Source organism: Phymastichus coffea, unplaced genomic scaffold (genome assembly GCF_024137745.1).
Source record: "Phymastichus coffea isolate CEN01 unplaced genomic scaffold, Cenicafe_Pcof_1.1 PCOF00034, whole genome shotgun sequence".
NCBI lineage: Eukaryota > Metazoa > Arthropoda > Insecta > Hymenoptera > Eulophidae > Phymastichus > Phymastichus coffea.
The window spans coordinates 2414331-2439328 of record NW_026706845.1 but is presented as its reverse complement, the minus strand read 5'-3'; the positions used below and the strand labels follow the sequence as shown (position 1 = coordinate 2439328).

General features: G+C 34.5%; 1 protein-coding gene across 5 annotated transcripts in view; it reads right to left on the bottom strand.

Annotated features, from left to right (window-relative positions):
* LOC131663385 (probable Na(+)/H(+) antiporter nhx-9) overlaps positions 1-24998 on the bottom strand; it is a 1718187-nt gene that overhangs the window by 386542 nt on the left and 1306647 nt on the right. For all 5 annotated transcript variants that reach the window (XR_009301845.1, XR_009301846.1, XR_009301847.1 and 2 more), the window contains one exon: positions 23388-23528. Coding sequence is in view for 2 of the 5 variants with exons in the window: in XM_058933773.1 (XP_058789756.1) it covers positions 23388-23528 (141 nt within the window). In the remaining 3 variants the exon portion in view is untranslated. The remainder of the gene's footprint in view (positions 1-23387; positions 23529-24998) is intronic.

Genomic DNA, 24998 nt, shown 5'->3' with positions numbered 1-24998 from the left:
AATCTTTGTGATTTTGAAAATAAATAAAAAGCCTAAAATTTATAATAGATCTGATAAGACATTTATATAGTACTATGGCGACTTCGCCTAGCCTTCAGCAGCAAGCATCAGGCGGTACTATTTCTCTACTTCCCTATTATTGCGCAACAAAATACTTCCGACAGTATTTTGTTTATCGCGAGCGTAATTTGTTGTATTCGCGCCGAGCGTTAGATTTCGCGGCAATTTTGGAATTCTCTCTCTCTCTCTCTCTCTCTCTCATCGAATGATAATTAATAATTGTAAATTCTATTCGCGTGCGTTAGTCTTTCGGCTCATAAAAGACTGTAGTTTTTTATTAATTAAACATTATTAATTTTATTCACCGTTTACGTCATTTCGATTCCTATTAGCCTATTCCTATTAATAGATCTATAAAGGTTTACGAGTAAGTTTTAATCCAATTTGGCCTAGGAGATTAGGAGGATTAAGTATTAGGTCACTCACACTGAAGATAGATCGAGTGTCACAAGTCAGGTGACTTAAGGTGAGTTCAACTTGGTAAAAAAGAAGACACTGAAACGAAAGTATCAAACCTAAAGGCCAATACATGTATAACCATACGTGTTTAACGGAGCGGCGGTTAGCTCTGCATCGTGGAAGTTTGTGCGTTAATAAATTTCTCATTTTGTAGGATAACCACCCCGTTACACTATATAATAATGCTATAGCATTTGCAAGTTTCGGTGCAAATTTTGAAAAATTATCAGGAAAGGGGACTCAAGTAATTAGAATCTGTGGAAAAATTTATCATAATGCATATACATTACATCTTAACGAAAATGAAACACGTAAATATAGACAACTTTATATTTTAAACTATGAAATGGCAAAAAAGAAAGAGAAAGCGAATTTTATTGCAACCGAGGTATTTAAAAAAAATTAAATAGTATTATAAGAAATAATAATGAATATGCAAAAGCCTATAATATGATGCATGAAGTAGAAGAAGCAGAATTGAAGCGATGCTAAAAAACCGGTGATATTCCTAAGAATATTAACATGTCTTTACAACGAAATGAAAAATTAGATAATAATAGATACAATTGAGCAACCTGTATTGAAGTGGCTATGGTATTTATTTGTTAGAATGGACAACCTCCAAACGAACGAGATATAGTTATCCATTCCAAACGCGATAGACCGATTGTTATTTCTGTTTTAAGTAAACATACAGATCTAATGACGTACCCTCTCATTTCTCCAAATGGCGGTTACGGATGGAAGCCAAATATGAAACAAAAATTAGGAAAAAACAACATTTCACACTTACAATTTTACAGTTAGAGAATGAGATTTAGAAATGGCTTTACTCCTTGGAAAAATTACTCACCAAGCAACAGTAGATTTATTTTCTAATGTAGAGAAAGTTTTAGAATATATATTTCATGAAACAAAATTAACAAAAATTGAGAAGTGATTTTTATCAGGGCGTAATGGATTATTTGCACAATAAAGAAAGCTCGGAACAAATTAAGATTGGTAAAATTTTTATTTTACCATCAAGTTTTATTTGAAGTCCGCGATATTTAAAACAAAATTATCTTGACTCAATGACCCTTGTAAATTATTACGGAAAATCAGACTTATTCATAACTATGATTTGTAATCCTAAGTGGAAAGAAATAACTATAATATAGAAAAATATGAAAATCCAATAGATAAACCCGACATTGTAGCAAAATTATTTAATCAAAAAGTTCAAGAATTTAAAGATGAAGTCATTAAAAAAGGAGTTTTAGGAAAGTGTGTTGAGTACACTAATGTTATAAAACTTCAAAAACGTGGTCTTCCACATATGCATATGTTATTATTCTTGGATATAAGTGATAAGTTAGATATACCAGAAAAAGTGGATTCATTGATAAGTGCTGAAATACCTAATGTTTATAACTATCCGAAGCTGCATAATATTATCAAACAATTCATGATCCATGGGCGTTGTGGTAAACAAAATATAAATTCTCCGTGTATGGACAAAATTAACAATGTATGCACTAAAAATTTTCCAACAAATTTTAATTTCACAATTAATTTCAAATCTATTGGATACCCATTATAAAAAAGAACTGATAACGGCTCAAAAATTATTTTCAAAGGCAAATTTATCAATAAAGTAGCTGACAACAGATATGTTGTTCATTATAATCCATATTTGTTATTGAGGTTCAATGCTTATATAAATATAGAAGTTTATTGAACAGTACAATGTATAAAATATTTATTTAAGTATTGTTATAAAGGTCATGACTGTGCTTTCATAAAAATTCAAAGTGCAAACATAGATTTTAGTAATAATAATACAAGAATACATAATGAAGAAGATGCAAATAGTGAAAATATAATTATAACGAATTAAAACAATATATTAACACAAGATATTTATGCCCATCAGAAGCTATGTACCGATTATTAGAGTATTCATTATATTCAATGTCTCATGCAATAATGCGTTTACCTGTACACCAGGAAAATCAACAAGAGATATATTTGGAACAAGGCAAAAAAGCACAAATAACTGGAAAAAAATGTTGCAACAACTCTTACTGTATATTTTGATCTAAATATACTTGATCCAGAAGCTCGTAATTATACATATTCTGAAATACCAAGATTTTATACTTTTGATTATAAAATGGAATTTAAAAAATGGAACCAACGAAAAAAAACGAAAAAACCAATGATCAGTCGAATGTATTTGATAACACCAAAGGATCGTGAACGGTATTTCATACGACTGTTAATGTTATATAGCAAAGAAGCAACATCGTTTAAAAATTTACGTACTGTTGATGAAGTGTGTTACAATAGTTTTAAAGTTTAAAGCAGCAAAAGCAAAAAAGTTAATTTCAAAAGACAATGAATGGGATAGATGCTTAGAAGAATCCTCAAGAGTAAAATTTCCTCATGCATTTTGTGAATTATTTGCTTATGTTTGTACATTTGAATATCCAATTAATGCAAGAGACTTGTTTGAAAAATATAAAAATAATTTTTATCATCCAAAATACGAAAAAAGCATCCAAGAAAATATTGCATTAAATTTAATAAGAAATACACTGTAAATAAATATATATTGTTTGAAAGATTTTGATTTACAAATGAATTAACTGAAGAAATATTCAATGACTCAGTATCCATTGACATAAATAATCTTACGAATACATTGCACATAAAAATAAATTTTTCAAATACAAAACAAAGAGACATATTCAATACTATGTTACGTCGAGGACGAGTCAGACTATTTTATAGCGGTAAAATTTGAATTTTTTTTATGAAAGGGGAATTCCCTTAATTAAAGTAATAGTCATTTAATATCTGACTTTATTCTCAGTGACGCACTTACCCCTTCTGGGTTTAACCCTTTATTGATTAGTTTTAATGTATTTTGCACTATAAAAGAGGACATAAAGCAATTGTAACACACTCTGTATCCGACTTTGTAAGACCACGGGCCTTCTGTAATTTGATCAATAAATATTTTAACTCTATTCCTATAATAATTTATTTAAGAGTTATACCTAATTCTTGTATCTACGTTACATCTCTGGCTTCTGAGGTACGAGTTTCTGGACCAGTTAAACTACAGGTAAAATTATTTAAATTGTTACAAACGCAAGCGTTGCGCTTGTTCTCGTCGAAATTTTCCCAAGTTTCCTTTTTTCTCGGCAAGGCACGGTGACCAGTGTTAGGCGCATTTAAGAATGCGTCTAATGCATGGTCTCTGTTTCAGCTGACGGAGATTGCCGAGCGGGGCCGAGCAGGCCCGAAGCTGCTATGCTGGAGACAGAGAGTATAGAGATGTTAGAGAGAAAGAGAAATAGTAGGGGGCGTGCATGTCCTACGCAAGATTAGGCAGGCGCGCGTTTAGAACCAATTAGCGCATTGGTCGCGCGCCGCCTAATAAGTAGGTCAAGTGGGGAGAGAAAAGATCGGCGAAGAAGCTGTAGATCGCGAGGAAAAACGAGCGACACAGACGGTAGTAAATCGAGGAAAGACTCAGAAAGTTTTCCGAGTCGTTCGGAGCAAGACGGTGGACGGCCAGTGGTGACAGAAGTTCAGCCGAGGACAGAGGGCCGAGAAGAAACCGAGAGGAAAGGGCGACTTGGACCTGCAACTACTCGGGACGCTGCCTAGAAAGCCGGTAAGAGTTACCCAGTGACGACCTGCAACACCGTGCGCAGGGCGCAGCCAGGATTCCCGCTCCAGCATCACAGGTCAAGTTTGTAATTTAATCTCTCTCTCTTTCTCTCTCTCTCTTCATCGACGGCACTGTGCGTAATTTTTAATATTAGGTGGGTAGCAAGGCGTGCACACGCCGGCTACCTGCCCTAATGACGGTCGGGGAATAAATCGTCCAGGCGATCCCTCGTCGGGCGACTTTCTCTTTTAGCTACATAGCTTAAGTCGGTTTGTCGTCAAGGCGGTCATCTGCCTGGCGACTCGCGTTGTGTTTTGAATAGATTAATAAGCGTGATTAGTTAGTAATTTGTTCTCTTTGTAATAGATGTTAAGAACGTCGTTGTGTTTATTAGGTTAAGAGTATGTGTAATACGGCTTATCATTATGCGGTTTGTTAATGTGCGGTAATTGCGAAATTTAAGTGTAATGTGACCTTGAATTGATTGGAATTATATTTGTTCAAATGCGAATGTGTTAGGTGTGTATAAATTTATTAACCATTTCATTTCTTTGCCTCTTCCCCCTTCCCGCCTCAATTACTATGAGCGAGTGCGCTTCATTTGCCCACCTTTAAATAATAGTTAACGAACGAGCTTTCGTTACATACTTTTCCACTCGGTGCTTTAGATACGTTGCCGGCCTGCTTTCGTTTTAGTCTCGCACCCGTGGTAAAGTGCTTACGCGTTGACCGAAAAGAGACAGTTGCGTTTGATTAACTCTTGTCAATTCACGACCGTTACGTGAGATGTAACAACTATATTAGAAATTTTAAATGACAAATCAAAAGATAATTGCATTGTTATTGATAGACCAGATGGAAGTGATAAAAGCTATGTACTAAATGTTTTAATAGTATATCTAGATATTAACAAAATAAATTACCTATGTGTGGCATGGACAGGCATTGCAGCAAATTTATCAAAAAATGGTAGAACAGTACTACATTCAAACTATCATTAAATATAACCGATAAAACGATATGTAATATTAAAACAAATTTCAGAAAAGGAAAAATAATGATACGTTGAAATAATTGTATGTGTAAAGTATCTATGACATCAAAATATGCATTTGAAGCCGTAGATCGTCTTTTACAAGACGTAAATGATAACAATAATTCGCTTGGAGGCAAATGTATAATTGTATCTGGTGATTTTCGTCAGATATTACCAGTTGTTAGACATGGAAGTCGTACTAATATAATTGAAAACTCTGTTAAATGGAGTGAATTATGGAAAAAGTTTAAAAATATGTCATTAAATGAAAATTTTCGAGTAACCGATAACGATGAAGAATTTAAGAAATGGCTCTTAGCTGTAGGTGAAGGAAAATATGAAGATATATACGAAGAAGATAATGAATTATTAGAGATTTCTGATCAATTAATTGCAAGAGAGAATATTGTTTAAGAGATTTTTGGAAAAGAAATGAAAAAGCAACATGTTTAATTACATGACAGCGTATTCTAGCACCTAATAATGACAATGTAATACAACTCATCAATGATATTCTAGATACATTAGAAGAAAGCTCATATGAATATCTAAGTATAGATACTGCAGAAGACGATAATGGTGAAAATTTGGATATTATATTACCTACAGAATTTCTCAATTCATTAACACCGAATGGATTACCACCACATAAATTATTATTAAAAGTTGGAGCTATCATTATATTATTAAGAAATTTGAACTTGAATGAAGGTCTCCTTAACGGAACATGATTAATAATAACAAAATTACTTGAATATTGTTTTTAATTTGAAATAATAAGTGATAAAAATGTTGGAAAATTAGTTTTTATACCTCGTATAAGTTTGTCACCAACAAAAGAAGATATACGTTTTAATATGTGTAGAAGACAATTTTCAATAAGGTTAGGTATTATAATAACAATTAACAAATCGCAAGGACACATTTGACAAAGTTGGAGTTTATTTACCATCATCTGTTTTCAGTCATGGAAAATTATATGTAGCACTGTCACGATCGAAATCTAGGAAAAGTTTGAAAATTTTACTATCAAAAAATGCATTAATAAAAAGTATAGATGGTGAAGAGTGGTTTTGACATATTGTATCATTCGGCAGCCGATCAAAAAGTACCCGAAATTATTGTTTTTCCAAAAAAATATTTATTTATTCGTTTATATCAATGTGGCCCCCTTCAAAGTAATCCCCCCAGATATAATACACTTATGCCAGCGTTTTTTCCAATCTTCGAAGCACTCTTGATAATCACTTTTTGGTATGTCCTTGAGCACTCTCAGCGATTCGGCCTTTATTTCTTCAATCGAGGAAAAACGCCGTCCATTCATAGGTCTCTTTAGTTTTGGGAACAAGAAAAAGTCACATGGGGTCCGGTGAATATGGTGGCTGAGGCATGATTGTGGTGTTGTTTTTGGCCAAAAAATCTCTCACAAGCAAAGATGAGTGAGCAGGGACATTATCGTAATGCAAAAGCCATGAATTGTTTTTCCAACATAACAAAACAAAAAAATCGATAATCGAAAGTACGTTGCCCGTGAAATTTGAAGTCACCTTACTTTTTGAACACACCTCGTATATAGTTTATGGTAACTTTTCCTACACTAATGAAATCGTAATCTGAAAATCCAGTGAATATAATAAGCAATTCTTTTGTAATTTGCCAAGACCACCCTAGCTTTGCACCAACCTCAAACTTACCGTATGGTGAACTGAACGAAGCAGAAAAACGAATTAAATAAAACATAATAAATGAAATAGTTCATGAGAACAAAAATGGTATGGAAACAACAATTTTGAAAATTAAGATAAACTTCAAGCATTAAGAATTAAAAATAATTTCTTATAAGAATTATATAAAGAAGCTCAAGAAAAAAAAAACAAATTATTGTAAGAATTATATTATTAACTAAAGAAAAACAAAATAAAAATATGATTATTTTCAAAAGTTCTTATACTGAAGTTATCACAAAACTCAAACTAAAAAAATAAAAAAGTATTGTGACATCGGGGTCACTCTCAGCTACGCTTGGAGCAAGCATAAATTTTTCCAAGCCAGCTCCAACTTCCACTGATCACTTTGATCTCTCAAATGTCCTTCCTTAACAATGAAGTGCCAGATAGCCAGCAACTTCTTTTCTCGAGTCAAGATTAGGCGAATAATGGCGCAGTTGGCAACTTTACATGTGCACGGAAAATTCCAAAATTAAAGCTCTTACTAAATATCCCATCTACAGCTGAAAATAAAAAGGTTAGATTGCAGGGGAAGTCGGTCAGCAAGGCGAAAATGAACCAATAAAAGAAAAACTTAATTTCAGTTCATTTCTTTTATTTCTGCAAACAGTTAACTATACTCGCGTCAGAAAATGACGTTTGGTCAGCGCAATTCAATTCAATTTATCTTATACAGCAGCGACGCATCAACGCGTCCCGGCGAAATGGAATTATCGCGACGAATTTCATGCGCGGCCACACTAATTTTTCGCGACGGTGGCCGGCACTTTACCTACATTCACTGTAGCGACTGCGACCAGTATAAGACCAGTATAAACTATATATACCATATATACCATATATAAAATATAAGTATGCGACCAGAATAAACAGTGAGCAGTATTCCTGGTTTCTCTACGTAATTATACGGTACGGTATCCTGTGACAAAATGGACGAGCGGCGTCTTTTCATGAGAGGATTGTCGTTCTCTCCTTCTGAGAAAAAATCGGTTTATTGGTTTATATGCAATTTCGGAAATTAGCAGCGCCCTCTAATTATCTCCTACTGTATCGCTATTTACCTTCTCTCACCCCCCAACTAAATCAGTCAGCATTGAATAATGTGAAAGATTAACCCCTACTCTTGTTTAATTTTCGATGCGGGCAGAAATAAAAATTCATCTTAATTTGTTTATTGGTCTATTATACTCATGACGTCACTAGCTTATTTTATCAGAAAATTTCATTTTCATTAGCTAACTATGTTGGTATTAGTATTAGGAGTTTCGCTCGGTACCGGTGCTAGTTTTTGCTTCCTAAAACGCACCATCGTCGCTCCAATCACGCAGCTATATGGTGCGTATATGTGTATATGAATCAGGAAACAAGAATTTTCTCCACATAGGCAGCGTGGCGCTCAGGACGCTGTCATCATCCACAAGCAGCTGGGAAATCAACTGTCGCCGGCTGCTTGTCTCTATGGGCTGCAGCAGTGATTCCGGCGTTTGGGCGATCCAGGCGTCAGGAGAGAGTATGTGTGATGTGTAAGTGTCCGACACGTCAGTTTTCCCGGTCTTTGTTCATTTTTCCACCGTTTTCTACGAATACCAACATGCGTATTCGTGTGTGTGTGTAAGTTCGGCTGTCTCGCATTTTCATTGCATTTTCTATTGTTTCGCTCGGGTTCCCGTTTTTCCACAGCTGCATTGCCGGCTCGCGGGTGGAAAACTCAACGATTTTCCACTGGTTAGCGCGTGTCATTCATGCGGTCGCGAATTATCGCCGTTTTTTCGTTTCATAACGGTGTCAGTACGTGGTAGTGTTCGTGCGCTCCTTGACGTTCTCTCTTGTCGACTGTTCTCGTTATTTCGGCCTGCCGTCGGATCGCGTCGCCGTGTTGTGACTTCGTTTTCTCGGACGTGGATGGACCAATTCTTATAAAACAAAGTATACCAGATTTGTGGGTGAGTGGCTTAAGTTATTTATACGGTCACGTGGTGGAAAAAAGCGGTGGCCAGTAATATAATAATGCACCGTATCACCACCCACCAATATAATAACAAACGCTTACAATATTTCACTATAAAAATTATAGATAAAACTGTTGAAATATTAAGAATGATCAAATTGATTATTAATGGATTATTTTGTGACTTTTACGTTGCCCTAAAAGAATTGTCTATCCCTTATAATGATATTATAGGAAAACATATTTTAAAAATACACAAATTAAGACTAAATAAAGGTTATTTAGATAAAATAATGGAAAGATAGAACTTAAATCTGTATCAAGTTTTAATAAATAAATAATACAATCAAATAACAAAAATAGAAGAGATGAATCAAGAACTACAAAATAACAGAAAAGATTTTCTGGGAACATTTGATAAGAAATCAATCTAGAAAAAGATAATAAAGTAGGGAAGGTTAATGATTATAAAAATCAAGTTTCGTTTAAGGATAGTTTTAAGCAACGTAGAATATAAAGAAACTGCAAAAATTGAAAATTTAGAATCCTATAAATATAGCACAAATAATGAGAGAAAATTAAGAATATAAATTTGATAGAAAACGAAAATACAGTAACCACTGAAACCATGAATCATGTTATTAAGCGATAAGCAACTGTCCGATGCCTTTCTATAAATAAATACTACAAGTGTCATCAAATATTAAAGTTGGAGCAGTGGTGTACAAGGTGTGTTCAAAAAGTAAGGTGACTTTGTATTTAAAAAAAAAAATATTTATTTATTTATCAATATTTATGTTGTCCCCTTCAAAGTAATCCCCCTCAGATACAATACACTAATGCCAACGGTTTTTCCAATCCTCAAAGCACTTCTCATAAGCACTTTTCGGTATAGCCTTGAGCTCTTCCAGCGATGCAGTCTTTATCTCTTCAATCGTTGCAAATCTCCGTCCTTTCATAGGTCTCTTTAGTTTTGGGAACAAGAAAAAGTCACATGGGGTCCGGTGAATATGGTGGCTGAGACATGATTGTGGTGTTGTTTTTGGCCAAAAAATCTCTCACAAGCAAAGATGAGTGAGCAGGGGCATTATCGTAATGTAAAAGCAATGAATTGTTTTTCCAACATAACAAAACAAAAAAATCGATAATCGAAAGTACGTTGCCCGTGAAATTTGAAATCACCTTACTTTTTGAACACACCTCGTATATAGTTTATGGTAACTTTTCCTACACTAATGAAATCGTAATCTGAAAATCCAGTGAATATAATAAGCAATTCTTTTGTAATTTGCCAAAACCACCCTAGCTTTGCACTAACCTCAAACTTACCGTATGGTGAACTGAACGAAGCAGAAGAACGAATTAAATAAAACATAATAAATGAAATAGTTCATGAGAACAAAAATGGTATGGAAACAACAATTTTGAAAATTAAGATAAACTTCAAGCATTAAGAATTAAAAATAATTTCTTATAAGAATTATATAAAGAAGCTCAAGAAAAAAAAACAAATTATTGTAAGAATTATATTATTAACTAAAGAAAAACAAAATAAAAATATGATTATTTTCAAAAGTTCTTATACTGAAGTTATCACAAAACCCAAACTAAAAAAATAAAAAAGTATTGTGACATCGGGGTCACTCTCAGCTACGCTTGGAGCAAGCATAAAGTCAGGGTTGCTCTGATTTGGCTATCGTGTAACATATAAGCCGGGACGAGCAATATTGTTGCGTGGAGAAAACTGTATGCTAGCGCGGTATGTAATAACCAAATGTTATTAGGAACACACCAGACTCACGCTTAATGTGTTCTTAATGGACTTTAATGAAAACTCACCAGACTCACGCTTAATGAATTTCCAAAAAAAAGGGCGGATTGCTTAAAGAAAGAAAAGGATAGCCAGATATAAGATTTTACTTACTTTTATTTTTTCTAATTACTTATTATTAAGGCTGCGCTCTCTCTGCTCTTTGGCTTCTTTCTCTCTCTATATATTCTGAATATACTTGGGTGGCTTCTTATTTGAATTTTGGCTGACTTTTCTTCTTTGATGCTTCCTCCAGCACTCACTCACTGGTAATCACTTCTTGTTAGGCACTTCCTGGTGCCCACTCCACTCTGCCCTCCAGTCTTGTACAGAGCTTTTTATAAGCAGTGGATGGTTGGGTGGAAATCCCTTTCCTCAGGCCCATGAAGCGATAACGGTCAAATTTTGTATTGGTGGGAAATTTTCTAATCGTATCTAGGATTTCTTTATTGGTTTGTGGGCGTGAATTTTCAGAGAGAGAAAGGCCCTTTTTAACTCGGGTCCTTTTCTCCAGAGATGGCTCTCGGAGTGCCACTTTTAAGAGCAAGAGTGACACTATAGTTTATAATTACTTATACAAAATCGTATTAAACTTAGTTAATTTTAACGATACATAGTGATTATTTAATAACTATAAATTATAATAATTCAATAATTAACTATTATAAAAATCCAAAAACTTCCAAAGGTTATTATAATATGCATCACGGTACTATTGTTATTTTCGCTTAAAACATGAAATTATTTATTAGTTATATTGTTATTGCAAGGGTTGAACAGGATAAATTATATATTTTTAAAGATCAATCGAGGAAAAACGCCGTCCATTCATAGGTCTCTTCAACTTTGGGAACAAGAAAAAGTCACACGGAGCCATATCTGGTGAATATGCAGTTTGAGGCACGACTACGGTATTGTTTTTGGCCAAAAAATTACGAACAAGTAACGACGAGTGAGCAGGTGCGTTATCGTGATGCAAAAGCCATGCATTGTTTTTCCATAAATCGGAGCGTTTTTTCGGATTGCTTCACGCAAACGTCGCATAACTTCAAGGTAATACTCCTTATTAACCGTACGACCTTGTGATAAGAACTCATGATGCACCACGGCCCTGCAGTCAAAGAAAACTGTAAGCAAAACCTTCACATTTGATCGAACTTGACGTGCTTTTTTCGCTCTTGGTGACGTTGAATGCTTCCAGGTGGACGATTGTGCTTTGGTTTCGACATCATAACCGTACACCCATGTTTCATCACCAGTTATGACCCTTTCAAGCAAACTTGGATCGTCGTTGACGTAGTTTAACAGCTCCTGAGCGATGTTCATGCGATTGTTTTTTTGGTTAAAGTTCAGCAGTTTTGGAATGAATTTTGCTGCCACCCGTTTCATGCCCAAAACATTTGAAAAAATGTTATGACATGAGCCAATTGATATACCAACTTCATCAGCAACTTCTCTAATTGTGATTCAGCGATCATTCAAAACCATTTTTTCCACTTTTTTCACATTTTCATCGATTGTTGACGTGCTGGGTCGACCGGAGCGTTCGTCATCTTCAAAGTCTTTACGGCCATCTTGGAAACGCTTATACCACTCGTAAACACTTGTTTTTTTCATAGCAGACTCACCATAGGCTTTTTGTAACATTTCACACACTTTGTTACACTTTATTTCATTTTTTACGCAAAATTTAATACAAATTCTTTGATCCATTTCTTTTAAAAAACGAAAATCGCCGAGCTCATAAAAACACATCAAACCTTAGCGACTACCGCAGACAAAGTAAACAGTGAATATAGCTGAAACTTTTCTCATACTTCAGGGGCATGTATACCAACACAATAAAAAAAAATTTTGACAATCAGACTCTCCAGACCCGCGAAATTTAAAAATTCCGGGTATTTTTTGAACATACCTCGTATATTTATCGAGGAGTGGGTTTCGACTTGTGGAAGAGAGTAAACGTGTCTTGACTGTGAGTGCGAGTTTTGGTGAGAAAGTTTAAGAGGAAAAGTATTTGAGGAGAGAAATAGAGGTGAAAAGAGCGTGGAGGAGGAAGAGAAGTGAAGTAGAGAGAGAGAGGCCTGGAGAAAAGCAGGAAAAAGCAGAAAGAAAAGAACAAAGAAAAAATGGAAAGTTGAGGCTATGAAAGAAAATTAGGAAGCGGGAAAGGTAAGTAGAGAAGAGGGGTGGTAAGAAGTAAAGGCAGAGACAGAAAAGGTAAGACTGGGAATGAAAGTGGGATCTCGCGCAGAATTAGAGAAACGAATTAAGGCGTACGGGATAGCCATGGAAAGATTTGTGACAACAGAAAAATTAAGAGATAAAGGTGAAATGGTGGATAAGAAAGTCCCAGAGGTAGAAAGGAAGAAAAGAGTCAAGGTGGTGAGGGGGAGAGAGAACGGAGAGGGGCTGAGGGAGAATATTAGAGGAGAAATGAGAGAGGCAAAAAGATGCAAGAGTGAAAGTGAGGGGAGCGAGATCGAAGAGGAGGGGGAGGGGAGGGATTGGACAACATGATATGAGAATTGGGAAAAAGTAGTGGTGCAGAATATATTATGGAAAAGATACGGGCATATATAAGGGATTTAAGAGAGGCATGGGAGGAAGAAAGGAAAGAATGGACAGAAATGTTTAAAGAAATAATGGAAAAAATGGAAAGAATGGGGCAGAAGAGAAACGAAGAGAAGAAAGATGGGAGAAGGAAATAGGAAAAGTTAGGATAGAATAAGAGAGAGAGAGAAGAAATGAAAAAAGAGATGAAAGAAGAAAGGGAAAAAGAAGAACTTAGAGAAAAAAAACTGCAGGAAAAATGGGGAGAGAGGATGAACTAGTTGGAAGAAGAGTGCGTGAAACTAAAAGAAAGTATAAAAGGAGGAAACTAGAACCAAAGAGGAACAGAAGTAGGCAATAAGGAAGAAATAGAGTATATGAGAGAAAAAATGGATAGAGAAAGTAGGATAAACAATATAATAGTGACAGACTTAGAGGGTGAGTTAAGATGGGAAAAAAGTGAGAGACAGAGGACTGAAAGGGTACAACATAGAGTGGAGAGACTCAAGAAGGGAAGGAAGATGGGGGGAGAGAAATATGGGGTGGAATAATGGCAGTAAGAGAGAGAAAATGGATGAGTAAGGTTGAATGGAAGAAAGAAAGGACAAGTGAGGTAATATTAGGAGAAATAAAGATCGGAGGGAGGAAATACGTGATAGCAACGGTGTATATGCAACATGAGAAAAAGGAAAACTATGAATACCTAAGCGAAGAGATAGAGGAGAAAAGAGGAAAAACAATAATTATTGGAGGAAACTTCAACGCAGGAATAAGAAATGAAGGGAGAGAATGGTAGACAGCAGAAAACCTAGAAGAAATAAAAGCCAAGGATAAAGTGTTAAACGCAGAGGTAGAAGAAATGATAAAATGGCTAGTAGAAATGGGTTTAGTGATAACGAATGGGAGAAAAGAAGGAGATGAAGAGGGAGAAATATAGGAGTGAGAGGAATGTCAACGATATTTTATGTAGTAGGTAACGAGGAGGCTGTTGAGGCAATAAAAAGGGTTTAAATAAAAGAGAGGGTAAAGTCGGAGCACTTACCAGAAGAAGTGGAATTGTGAGACAAAATAGCAGAAAAAAGAAAAGGAGAGGAAGAATGAATGATAAACGACTGGAGCGAAGAAGGTATCAAAGATGGATAGACGCAATAGAGGGAGCAGAAAAATGGAAAGAAATAAAAAATAGAGTGAGGAACGCAGTCGTAAAAAAGAAGATAAGGGAAAAAAAAAAGATTAGAAAAAAGCTGGTGGAGAAAAGAATGTAAGGAAAAAAGGGATAGGGTAGTGGCAGAGTTAAATAAGGTAAGAAAAGGCGAAGGAGACAGAGGCAAATAGTTAGAAGCAAAGAAAGAATAAAGAGAGGAAATAAGAAAAGCAAAAGAAGATGAGGGGAAAAGAGTGCAAAAGAAATAAGAAAAGATAAGACGAGAAGAAAATTCTGGGATAAAGTGAATTGCAATTGGAAGAATAGAATTGGATTAAATAGAAATATAAGAAAAGAATTATGGTTAAATCACTTCTAGGCACAACTGGGAGAGAAAGAAAAGGAAGAAAGCAAAAGGGAAGAAACCGAAGACAGTGAAGGAGAGGAAGGTGAAGAAATCAAAATAAAAGAAATAGAAGAGATAATAAGAAGAATGAAAAAGAAAAAGGCGACAGGAGAAGATGGTATAGCAAATGAATCGTGGATGGAAGGCACAGAAGGCTTGTTAAAAGATATGACAAAACGCTTAAATGGAATATGGAACAGAGAAGGATATCCGGAAGAATGGAGGAAGGGAATAATAGTACCTATACATAAGAAAGATAGGAAAGAAGAAGTAGAAAATTATAGAGGAATAACGCTGATGGACACGGGATATAAAATATACGCGGAAATACTGAGGAAAAAGCTGGAATGAGAACTAGAAGCAAAAGAGACGCTAGGCGATACGCAGATGAGATTCAGGAAGAAAACGGGAACAATAAGAGCAGTCTATATATATATATATATATATATCAAAAATAATAATAGGGAAGGAAATAAGGGAAAAAGGAGGAAAACTGTTTGTAGTCTTTGCCGACATGAAGGCCGCTTTTGACAAGATATAGAGGAAGAAAATATGGGAAACAATGAAAGAGAAAGGGATAAATGGGAAAATCAGGAAAAGAATAGAAGAAATATATAAGAAAATAGGGAGTAGGGTAAAAGTTAGGGGAGAAATAATTGGGGAGTTTGAGACTTACAAAGGCGCAAGGCAAGGGTGCCCTCTGAGCACTACGCTATTTAATCTTGCCTTCGACGATCTGGAAGACAAGATCAAACAGGTACAAGAAAGAGGGGTAGTGATAGGAAGGAAGAAAATATGGACATCAGGATATGCAGATGATATAGTGATGATGGCAAATCGTGAAAGTGGAATGACAGCGATGCTGAAAAAATTAAATAGATACCTGGAAGAAAGAGGATTAGAGCTAAATGTAGGAAAATCAAAGATGATGAAATGCTAGAGAGGAGGAGGAAGGGGAAAGGAAGAAGAATTCGAATGGGAAGGTGAGAACATAGAGATGGTTAAAGAGTACAATTACTTGGGATATATGATAAGCAAAAATAACGGAAATAAAAAGCAGATAAAGAAGGTAGAAGGGAAAATAAATATGGGACTCGGAAGACTATGGAGGCTAGGAGAAAAGCTATTTAGAGAAAATTAGGAGCTAAGGATGAACCTATTCGACGCACTGGTGAAAAGCGTGATTATGTATAGAGCAGAAATCTGGTGATGGAAAAGATATGAGGAAATAGAGAGATTACAACTAAAATACATAACTGGATATTGGGATTAGATAGAAACACGCCAAGTTACTTAATACGATGGAAAACAAGAAGACAAGAAATGAAAGAATCAGCATGAGAAAGAGCTATGAAAACAAAATAAGAGAAGAAAAAGATGTCTCAATAAAAAAAGAAGCATGGAGAGAACTAAAGAAACGGGAAAGAAATGAAAAAGATAAAAAGGGTAAGAAGAAGGAGAGAGAGGAAAGGCTAGAAAAAAGTAAAATATATAGAGAGAGGAAGGAGGGAGACAAAATGGGAGAAGAGTTTTAGGAAGAAATAAGAGAAGAGCTAAAGAAAAAAGAAGAAAAAGAACTAGAAGAAAAGCTAGAAAAGTCAAGATACATAAATGAGTGGAAAGAACTGAAAGAAGAAATGAAAAAGTACAGATTAAAGGAAATTCAAGGAGAGGGAAGAATAAAAGGCCTACAAATAAGGGAAAGGTTTAGGTTAGGGAATGAAAATAGAGGAAGCAGGTATGGGAAAAAAGAAGAAAATAAAAGATGCAGAATGTGTATGAAAGAGGAAGAAAATTGGAAGCACATAGTAGAGAAATGTGAAGAAACGAAAAAGGAAAGTGGAAGAATAGGAAAAAATTTTAATAGGAAGCAAAGAAAAGATGATGGAACCTCCCTTACCCTAGCCTGCAAAGTGTAATTGACAGTAAAAATAAAAATACCATTCGAAACATCTCTAATTGAACCCTCCAAAAAAGCTCATTATTTTAATTGAATCCCTTCAGTTGTCCCAAAAAAAATTAAAAACTATGATAATTTTTTCGTTTTTTGTAACTGCGATATCTTTAGTAATATTTAATATTTTTGTAAAAGAAACAAGGCAAAAAATTGAACCTTTGCTCGTTTTAATTGCACCCCTCTCACTTTTTCAAAATTATTAATATATATGTCAAAAACAACAATCTAACTTTATTGTATGTTCTTTTCAAATAGATTATTGGGTTATTGGGTTATTTGGAAAGAACATTCAATAAAGTTAGATTGTTGTTTTTGACATATATATTAATAATTTTGAAAAAGTGAGAGGGGTGCAATTAAAACGAGCAAAGGTTCAATTTTTTGCCTTGTTTCTTTTGCAAAAATATTAAGTATTACTAAAGATATCACAGTTGCAAAAAACGAAAAAATCATCATAGTTTTTAATTTTTTTTGGGACAACTGAAGGGGTTCAATTAAAATATTGAGCATTTTTGGAGGGTTCAATTAGAGATGTTTCGAATGGTATTTTTTTTTTCACTGTCCATTACACTTTGCAGGCTAGGGTAAAGGGGGTGATGATGGAGCTAAAATGGAAAAGAAGAAAAAACGAAGAGGAGAAAGAAAAAGAAAAACAAGAAGACGAAATTTCAAGACCTTAAGAACAGACGGGAACAGAAGACAGAGCCACAAGTTTCGCAAACACATCTACATACGCACACATACACACAAAACACGCACACACATCTACCTACGCACACATACACACAAAACACGCACACACGCAAACATACATATGCACACACACACAAAACACACGTACTAGCAACTACACAAGCGAGAGGAAGCAGGTATTGGATGATGGAGTAAAAATAGAAAAGAAGAAGAAACGAAGAAGAGAAAGAAAAAGGAAAACAAGAAGACAAAATTATAAGACACTAAAGAAAATAAGTGAGGCTGAAGAAATGAAAGGCAGAGAGAGTAATAGGAAATGAGAAAAAGGTGTCAAAGCCCTAATAAGGATAAAGACAGGTGAGATGATTAGCAAGAAAGAGAGCAAAAGCAAAAGACAGGCAAAGGTGACAAGGCAAAAGAAAGTAACAAAGGAAGAAGTCTAAAAGAAAATAAGCAAGAAAGAGAGAAACAGCAAAAGGCAGATCTTGAAGTGAAAGAGAGAGAGGAAGAGAAGATTAAGCAACTGAAAAATGAGAAGAAAGGCTGGACAAACAGGCACAGAAGACAGAGATACAAGATTTGCAGATATACCTACATACGCACACATATACATAAAACACGCACACACACGCACATACACACACAAAACACATACATTAGCAACTACACAAACTGGACACGAGACACAAATAGTGAAGTAGGAAATGTAAAGCAAAAGTAACAAAAGTTGAAATAACATAATGTATATACACTGCCCGTCAATCACTTTTGCCATGCTTACCTCAAAATTAGGCAAACTTGAAAGTTTTGTATCTCGGTCGGAAATCATCGTATCACAAAAATCCGCAGAGCATTTTAAAGGTAATTGCAAAAGCTTCCATTTAAGACGTGCAGAGACTTAAAAATGAAAATATGTGTTTTTAACAGTAAAAAAACTGATAAAAAAAATTTCAATTTTTTTAACCTCGACTTAAATCAATGCCAATTTAGAACCAGGCGGTGGAGGGCAAATCGACTCGAGGGGTTCGGAGGGTAATGTCTTTCCCTTTAAAATTATCCCCCGCGGGGTTCTATCCGATGTTTTTTGTAAAAAAATAACCTTTTTTTTCAATCCTCAATTACTTCGACTTGCGTACGTTTTGGAAAAAAATGCCAAGGAGAAAAAAGTTTTATTTTGTGCCCAAGAATACGAAAATAAAGTCAAAATAAAGAAATAGAGAAAAAAATTTTTTTCGGTTTTTTAGCGCATTAAAAAAATAAAGGAATTTAACTTTTTTTTTACACTTCGTTTTAAAATGTCTAGGGACGTTGTAAATCACAAAAAAACTAAAACTAAGCGTAAAAAAAAATTAAATTCCTTTATTTTTTTAATGCGCTAAAAAACAGAAAAAAAATTTTTTCTCTATTTCTTTATTCTGACTTTATTTTCGTATTCTTGGGCACAAAATGAAACTTTTTTCTCCTTGGCATTTTTTTCCAAAACATACGCAAGTCGATGTAATTGAGGATTGAAAAAAAAGTTTATTTTTTTACAAACAACGACGTAACTCGGTTAAAAAACATCGGATAGAACCCCGCGGGGGCTAATTTTAAAGGGAAAGATATTACCCTCCCAACCCTTCCGGTCAATTTGCCCTCCACCGCCTGGTTCTAAATTGGCATTGATTTAAGTCGAGGTTAAAAAAATTGAAATTTTTTTTATCAGTTTTTTTACTGTAAAAAACACATATTTTCATTTTTAAGTCTCTGCACGTCTTAAATGGAAGCTTTTGCAATTACCTTTAAAATGCTCTGCGGATTTTTGTGATACGATGATTTCCGACCGAGATACAAAACTTTCAAGTTTGTACATATAGAGAATGAGAGAGAGCGAAATACAGAAAACACGCGCTTCTCACAAGTGCGTGCCACTAAGCCACGCTGATCAGAACGAGAGAGAGTATGCGCTCCCCACCTCCACACGCTTCTATGCCACCCGGAGCTATAACTATAGAGAGCGCGCGCACCCCACCACCCCCACGCGCATGGGCTCTATGCCGAATATGTCGCTAGTATACATACTGAGAACTATACAATGTACACGTCGTAGTGGCTCCAATGGTCGAACACTGGCTTGTGGACCCTAAGAACGCTGGTTCGATTCCCCGACGTGTCAGTTCATTTTTTTGAAATGGAAAAAAATTGTAGCTCAGTAAAACACGTGATAAAGCGTTCTTTCTATATTCATTATTTCATTGAGCAATTAACATAATAATTAAAATGAAATCAATCTATTTATAAATTAATTCTATTGATCAAAAACTACCAGAACAAGAGCACTAGGGTTTCTAGTTCATAGGGATAAATCTGTCTTGAAACATACATATATGATTAAGTAGAGGGCCCTACTTCTTAGGGTCCCTAAAATCCTAGGGACAAGTCTGTCCTGAAATAAATATTGCTGATATACTGCGAACAACATGTACCTTTATAACGTTCACAACATTTTGATACATAAATTAGGACATGAAAAGATTGAGCGATATAATAATGTAATATTTTGAAGAAAAGCAACGCAAAGAAAATTTGATGAAAACGAAATAAAAGCTTGACAGAGATTTTTGTCATTGCGACAAATAATTATTGTAAATATTTCATTGATCTACAATATAATCCGGATAAAATGAATATCGTTCACTTTAACGATGTACACCAAACAAAAAAGAGATTAAATTATTGTATTTATTGGAATTACTCTAGAATAAGTACTATTTTATATTATTTTACCATCTAATCTCGATTTTATGCTTTAGTAAGAGAATTGGATATAGTAAAGTACCATACAGAATTATTTATTGTGAATTCAAGTTAATTTATCAAACTGTATTGTTTCTATTCACAATACATATTATGTATGTGTATACATATTATCGGTAGAACATATTTAAGAAAAACTGTTACGCATCGAGAATTTCTTATGTATCTATCCGAATCGTTAAGCAAAAAACTAACGAGGTGCAATTTTCATACATGACATGAGGTACGAGTATCTATTATACATAGTAAAAAGAAGGTCTGAAAATTACGCTAGCTATATCAAATTATACCAGAAATTTACGTTGATAATCAATATAAATTTGACGTCATCGAGTAAAATAACATTGACTCTTAAATGTAAATTCCGCACAAATAATGTAATTGTGATAATGCACTGAAAAATATCAAATGAACATGATTATTGTTAGAAATAACGATACCTATGATAGCCGTTAAGACATTACATGTTCATGTAGAATTAGAATTTAAATTTGAAAATTCGAATTTATGTTTATTTGCCATGACTCACCGTGTAAAAGAGTTATTTTGAATCAGACGTCGTGGACTTCAATCAATCCTTATTTCAACTGTTAACGGTCAACGGTCATCGTGGTATCAATTAATTGAGGAACCGAAGTTAAAGGAAATGTTAATACGAATGTAATAAGTATTTGAGCTTGGCATATTAACAAATAAGATACGTATGAAATTTGATAATACTTAAAAAATAAGCATTCGTAATCAAAACCAAATGAGACATGGGATTTTTTCAATTTTAATTTCTATGTTATGTATGAATTGATTTCGCTTTTTTATTGATCAAAATTTTTTTTGACTTAATAACAATTTTTGATTATTGAACCATATTGCAGCATATAACAAGATATCGCAGTAACGTAGAGGAGAGATTTTATTTTTGTAAATACAAAGATTGTAACTTATCTTTCCATAACATTAAATTGCTCGAAAAGGATAATTGAACACATATTAAATAAACTTCTTTTTGATCATGGATATTTATCTCAGTCAGTCAGTCTACTTGGAGTTGCCTATCATTCGTCTATATTGCGTTCAAGGTCATTAGTCCTACCGATCGCTCCTACTAGTCTATCGGTATTCTCTCTATCTCTCCCCTTCATCAGTTGTCTTATTCACACGCACACTATCTCTGATTACCCGCTCGCCTACTCATGCCTCTATACTCGGTCGTCTCACTCGCGCCTATGCACCAGCTTACTCGCCGTGCTCTCTTGCTTACGTTCGACGTCGATAACGTCACAACATGGTCGCTACTCGGTTTCACAAATTTTTGCGCAAGATTTTTCCTATGATGATGCATCGTTACACACCATATATATATACAGTTCAAGCAGTCAGCATTACGTCGGAAGTTGACGGGCTTAAACTAAATGACGATGTATTTTTAAAATTACAACGTACCAACAATTTTATGTTATTAAAATACGGTTAAAATTGGTCACCGAAAGTTATTATTTCTTTTATATTATTATTTCTTTTATATTCCAGATTTCAAAATAATTACTTAAAAATAGAGCTATATTATTACCAATTTTGGTAACTTGCTCTGAAATTTCTTCTGAAGATTAAAAATAAAATTGTTTAGGCCTCGTCCTGTATATTCTAATTTTCCTCTCGTCATCGTTTTTTTTGTGTGGCTGGCTTCTTTTTCGCTCAAATCGATAAATGCATGGAAAAGAGTTGTGACGTCATGGTTTTACAAATATTAAAATTAAATGTTTGACCTCGTCTTCTATCTCGCCTGTATACAACAGCGACAGATCAAGTCTTGATTTTTGTTAACTCACAACACGATTGTTGACGATACTTGATTTATATTTTGGATTACAAGTAGCAATTGGAATCAAATCTTTTTTGACGTCACAAATTCACTCAGAATTGATCTCAGAACTTACCAGAGGGCGACTCCTTATGCACCATCTTGTCCTTTCTCCCAAAATGAGACATGGTGGGATAGAGAGCTCCGAGCGCTCTGAGCAAAAGTATAAAGATCAGTTCATCGTATCATTCAGACCATTAATTCGAGTGGTTCAACTAGCTTCAGATTTTTCTGAAGAGTTCTAGCCTTCTATTAAGGATAGAGGTTCACCTTCAACTACCAGTGCCTGCTACTAAACTGAAATAGTTTTCAGAGACATTTTCCAGTGACCTGTCCAGAGGATTTTCCAGTGGTCTTTCCAGAGTAATTTTCAGTGAAATAACAAAATGATTAGTGGCAGTATTCTCAATCCTATTTTTAAGTTAAAGTCTTCTTAACTCAACCATTCAAGATCTGTTTTTCTTTTATTTTCATCAAGACTAAATCTGATGATAACAAAGTTATATCAGACAGTCTTCATAGTGAACGAGAATTTAGATTTAAATATATCAAAGAAACTTTTATGCTATCATTAAAAAATTTTAAATGATACTATTATTGTATCTTGAAAAAAATGTTCTCAGAGCTATTAGTTCAAGCATAGATTATGCACCATGATTATATTTTATTAATTTACATATCAAAAGATGTTAATAATTATTTCTAATTAATATTCTATGTCTATGAATTTTTCCTATAATGAGTATAAAAAACCTACTATATACTTTACATTTTCATGAAAAATGTGAATCGTTATATTTGTAGTCGTTCCTTAATGTAATTAATCTGCTGTTGCTTAGTCTCACTTCCGCAGTAAAGCGCGTTTACGTTGAACATAAAAAAGAGACAGGCGTGACTGATTTTAGTAATTTTCACGATGATTACACTTCGATATAACGTGAACATGGTTTTATTATGTACAAAAATTATTGTGCACAGTATCATAGTGTCCGACTTGATACGCGCTATTTCACGCCATATTACCATGTACAATAATTTATGTGTATGATAAATTTTAATATAATTCAAGTTCAAGAATAGCAGAACATTTGTTCTGTCAAATATAATAACATTATTCTTAATTATAGTTTTCTTTATTATCAAGTTACTTACCAGATCAGCAATCAAGAAATTATTTCCTATGCTGAATTATATTTTTGTGTAATGTATATATTTATTATTATTATGTAATTAATATATATTACATTTATTTAACTAAATAAATAAATAAAACTACCTTGTTAATTTTTTTACTGCGCCTTGATCTATGTCTATGCTCTCCCATCATTCGTCGTATATTCATATGCATTTTATAATTTATCTGCGTATTTAAGTCACGATCATCAACTGTATGACGACTATAACTTAGTCTTCTATGCTAAAAGAAGTAAATGATATTTTTAAACAAAGTTATATTTATTTAGTTGATTATATAATTAATTTTTCTCTTGCATTTTTAACAAACGCAGTCGATATATAAAAATTCATCGATTCTTTATAAATTTTGTAGGTATCAGTAAACAAAAACAAGTTAGATCTCATTCACACTATCTACTGAGGTCTATGTTTCAACTTTCGAATGAAATTATTTATTTTTCCTTATTGCCGTGGAAAAATAGATTATTTTAGGCGATCCCTTTCTCCCTATCAAAATATTTTTCGGTAAAACTTTTAAAACAAAATCTGTTAACACTGATTCGAAAAAAGTAATAACTTGTTAGAAGAAGAGTATAATAATATTTTATATTTTAATTTTCATGAAAAGTTGCCCAGTGAAATGTATGTTATTTTTATTAACACGGTCACTGATGTAATTAAATTTAGCACACCAAAATACAATACAAATAAAAAATATTCAAAAAAAGTAATCCAGTACCACAGTAGGATTTTGAATGTCCAAAACATATACGAGTTAGATGTGCTTATTATAAAAAATGGATATATATATTCTGTAACGGGGATTTAGACGGCTACAATATATTAATTACCCGGTAGGTCAGATCGCCAACTGGCCCGCGGAGAGCGTCGTGGTTCACGCAGCTTAAATCAGGAAAGTTGAGGGAAGCGATGAGAAGGAAAGGTAGTACGAAAGAAAAGCCATGCAGTTTTAATAGTATACGAATATATAAAGTTTATGTATGAGTCAGTGTACAGGGCGGTTCAGAGAGAGCGGTGAGATAGGCAAAGCAAGAGAGAGATCTAAGGAACGGTCGGTACTTACATTAATCGAAGGCCCTCAATTACGATTCGGTACGATCACAAAATCCGCCTAACTGCGCTGTCGCTTGTCGCAAAGAAGGAGAGGTATTGTATGCACAGTTGCACTTATCACAGTCGAAAATCTCTCTGTTGCCACGAGGCGATTCTCAAAGGAAATCTAATATAAACGCACGCACGAATGAATGCCTCTGCACGGCTCGCGAGCTATCGGCTAATTGCCGGCCCTTCGTCACGCGGCGTGCGGCGTGCGGTTCGTCATACAAGTCGCTAGCCTACACGCGCACGTGGTCTCTCTCTGCCGACGCTCTCTCTTACCTTCTCCGCAGTCGCCGTCTGCTGCTGCTAAGGAGAAATATAGTTCAAATAATATAACCTATATACGAGGTGTGATCAAAAAGTAAGGTGAATTTTGAAATTTAGCGGGCTACGTCCGTTCGATCTTCGACTTTTTTATTTGGTTATGTCGGTACACTCGTCTAGAACATACGTTCCAAATTTCAGCTTTGTAGTATGTTTGGTTTGTTTGTGAGAGGCATCAAGGTTAGAAGTGTTTTGCGTGCTCCACGATTTGCTGCTGTCTAAAAACATGGATCAAAGAGTTTTCATTAAATTTTGTGTGAAAAATGGA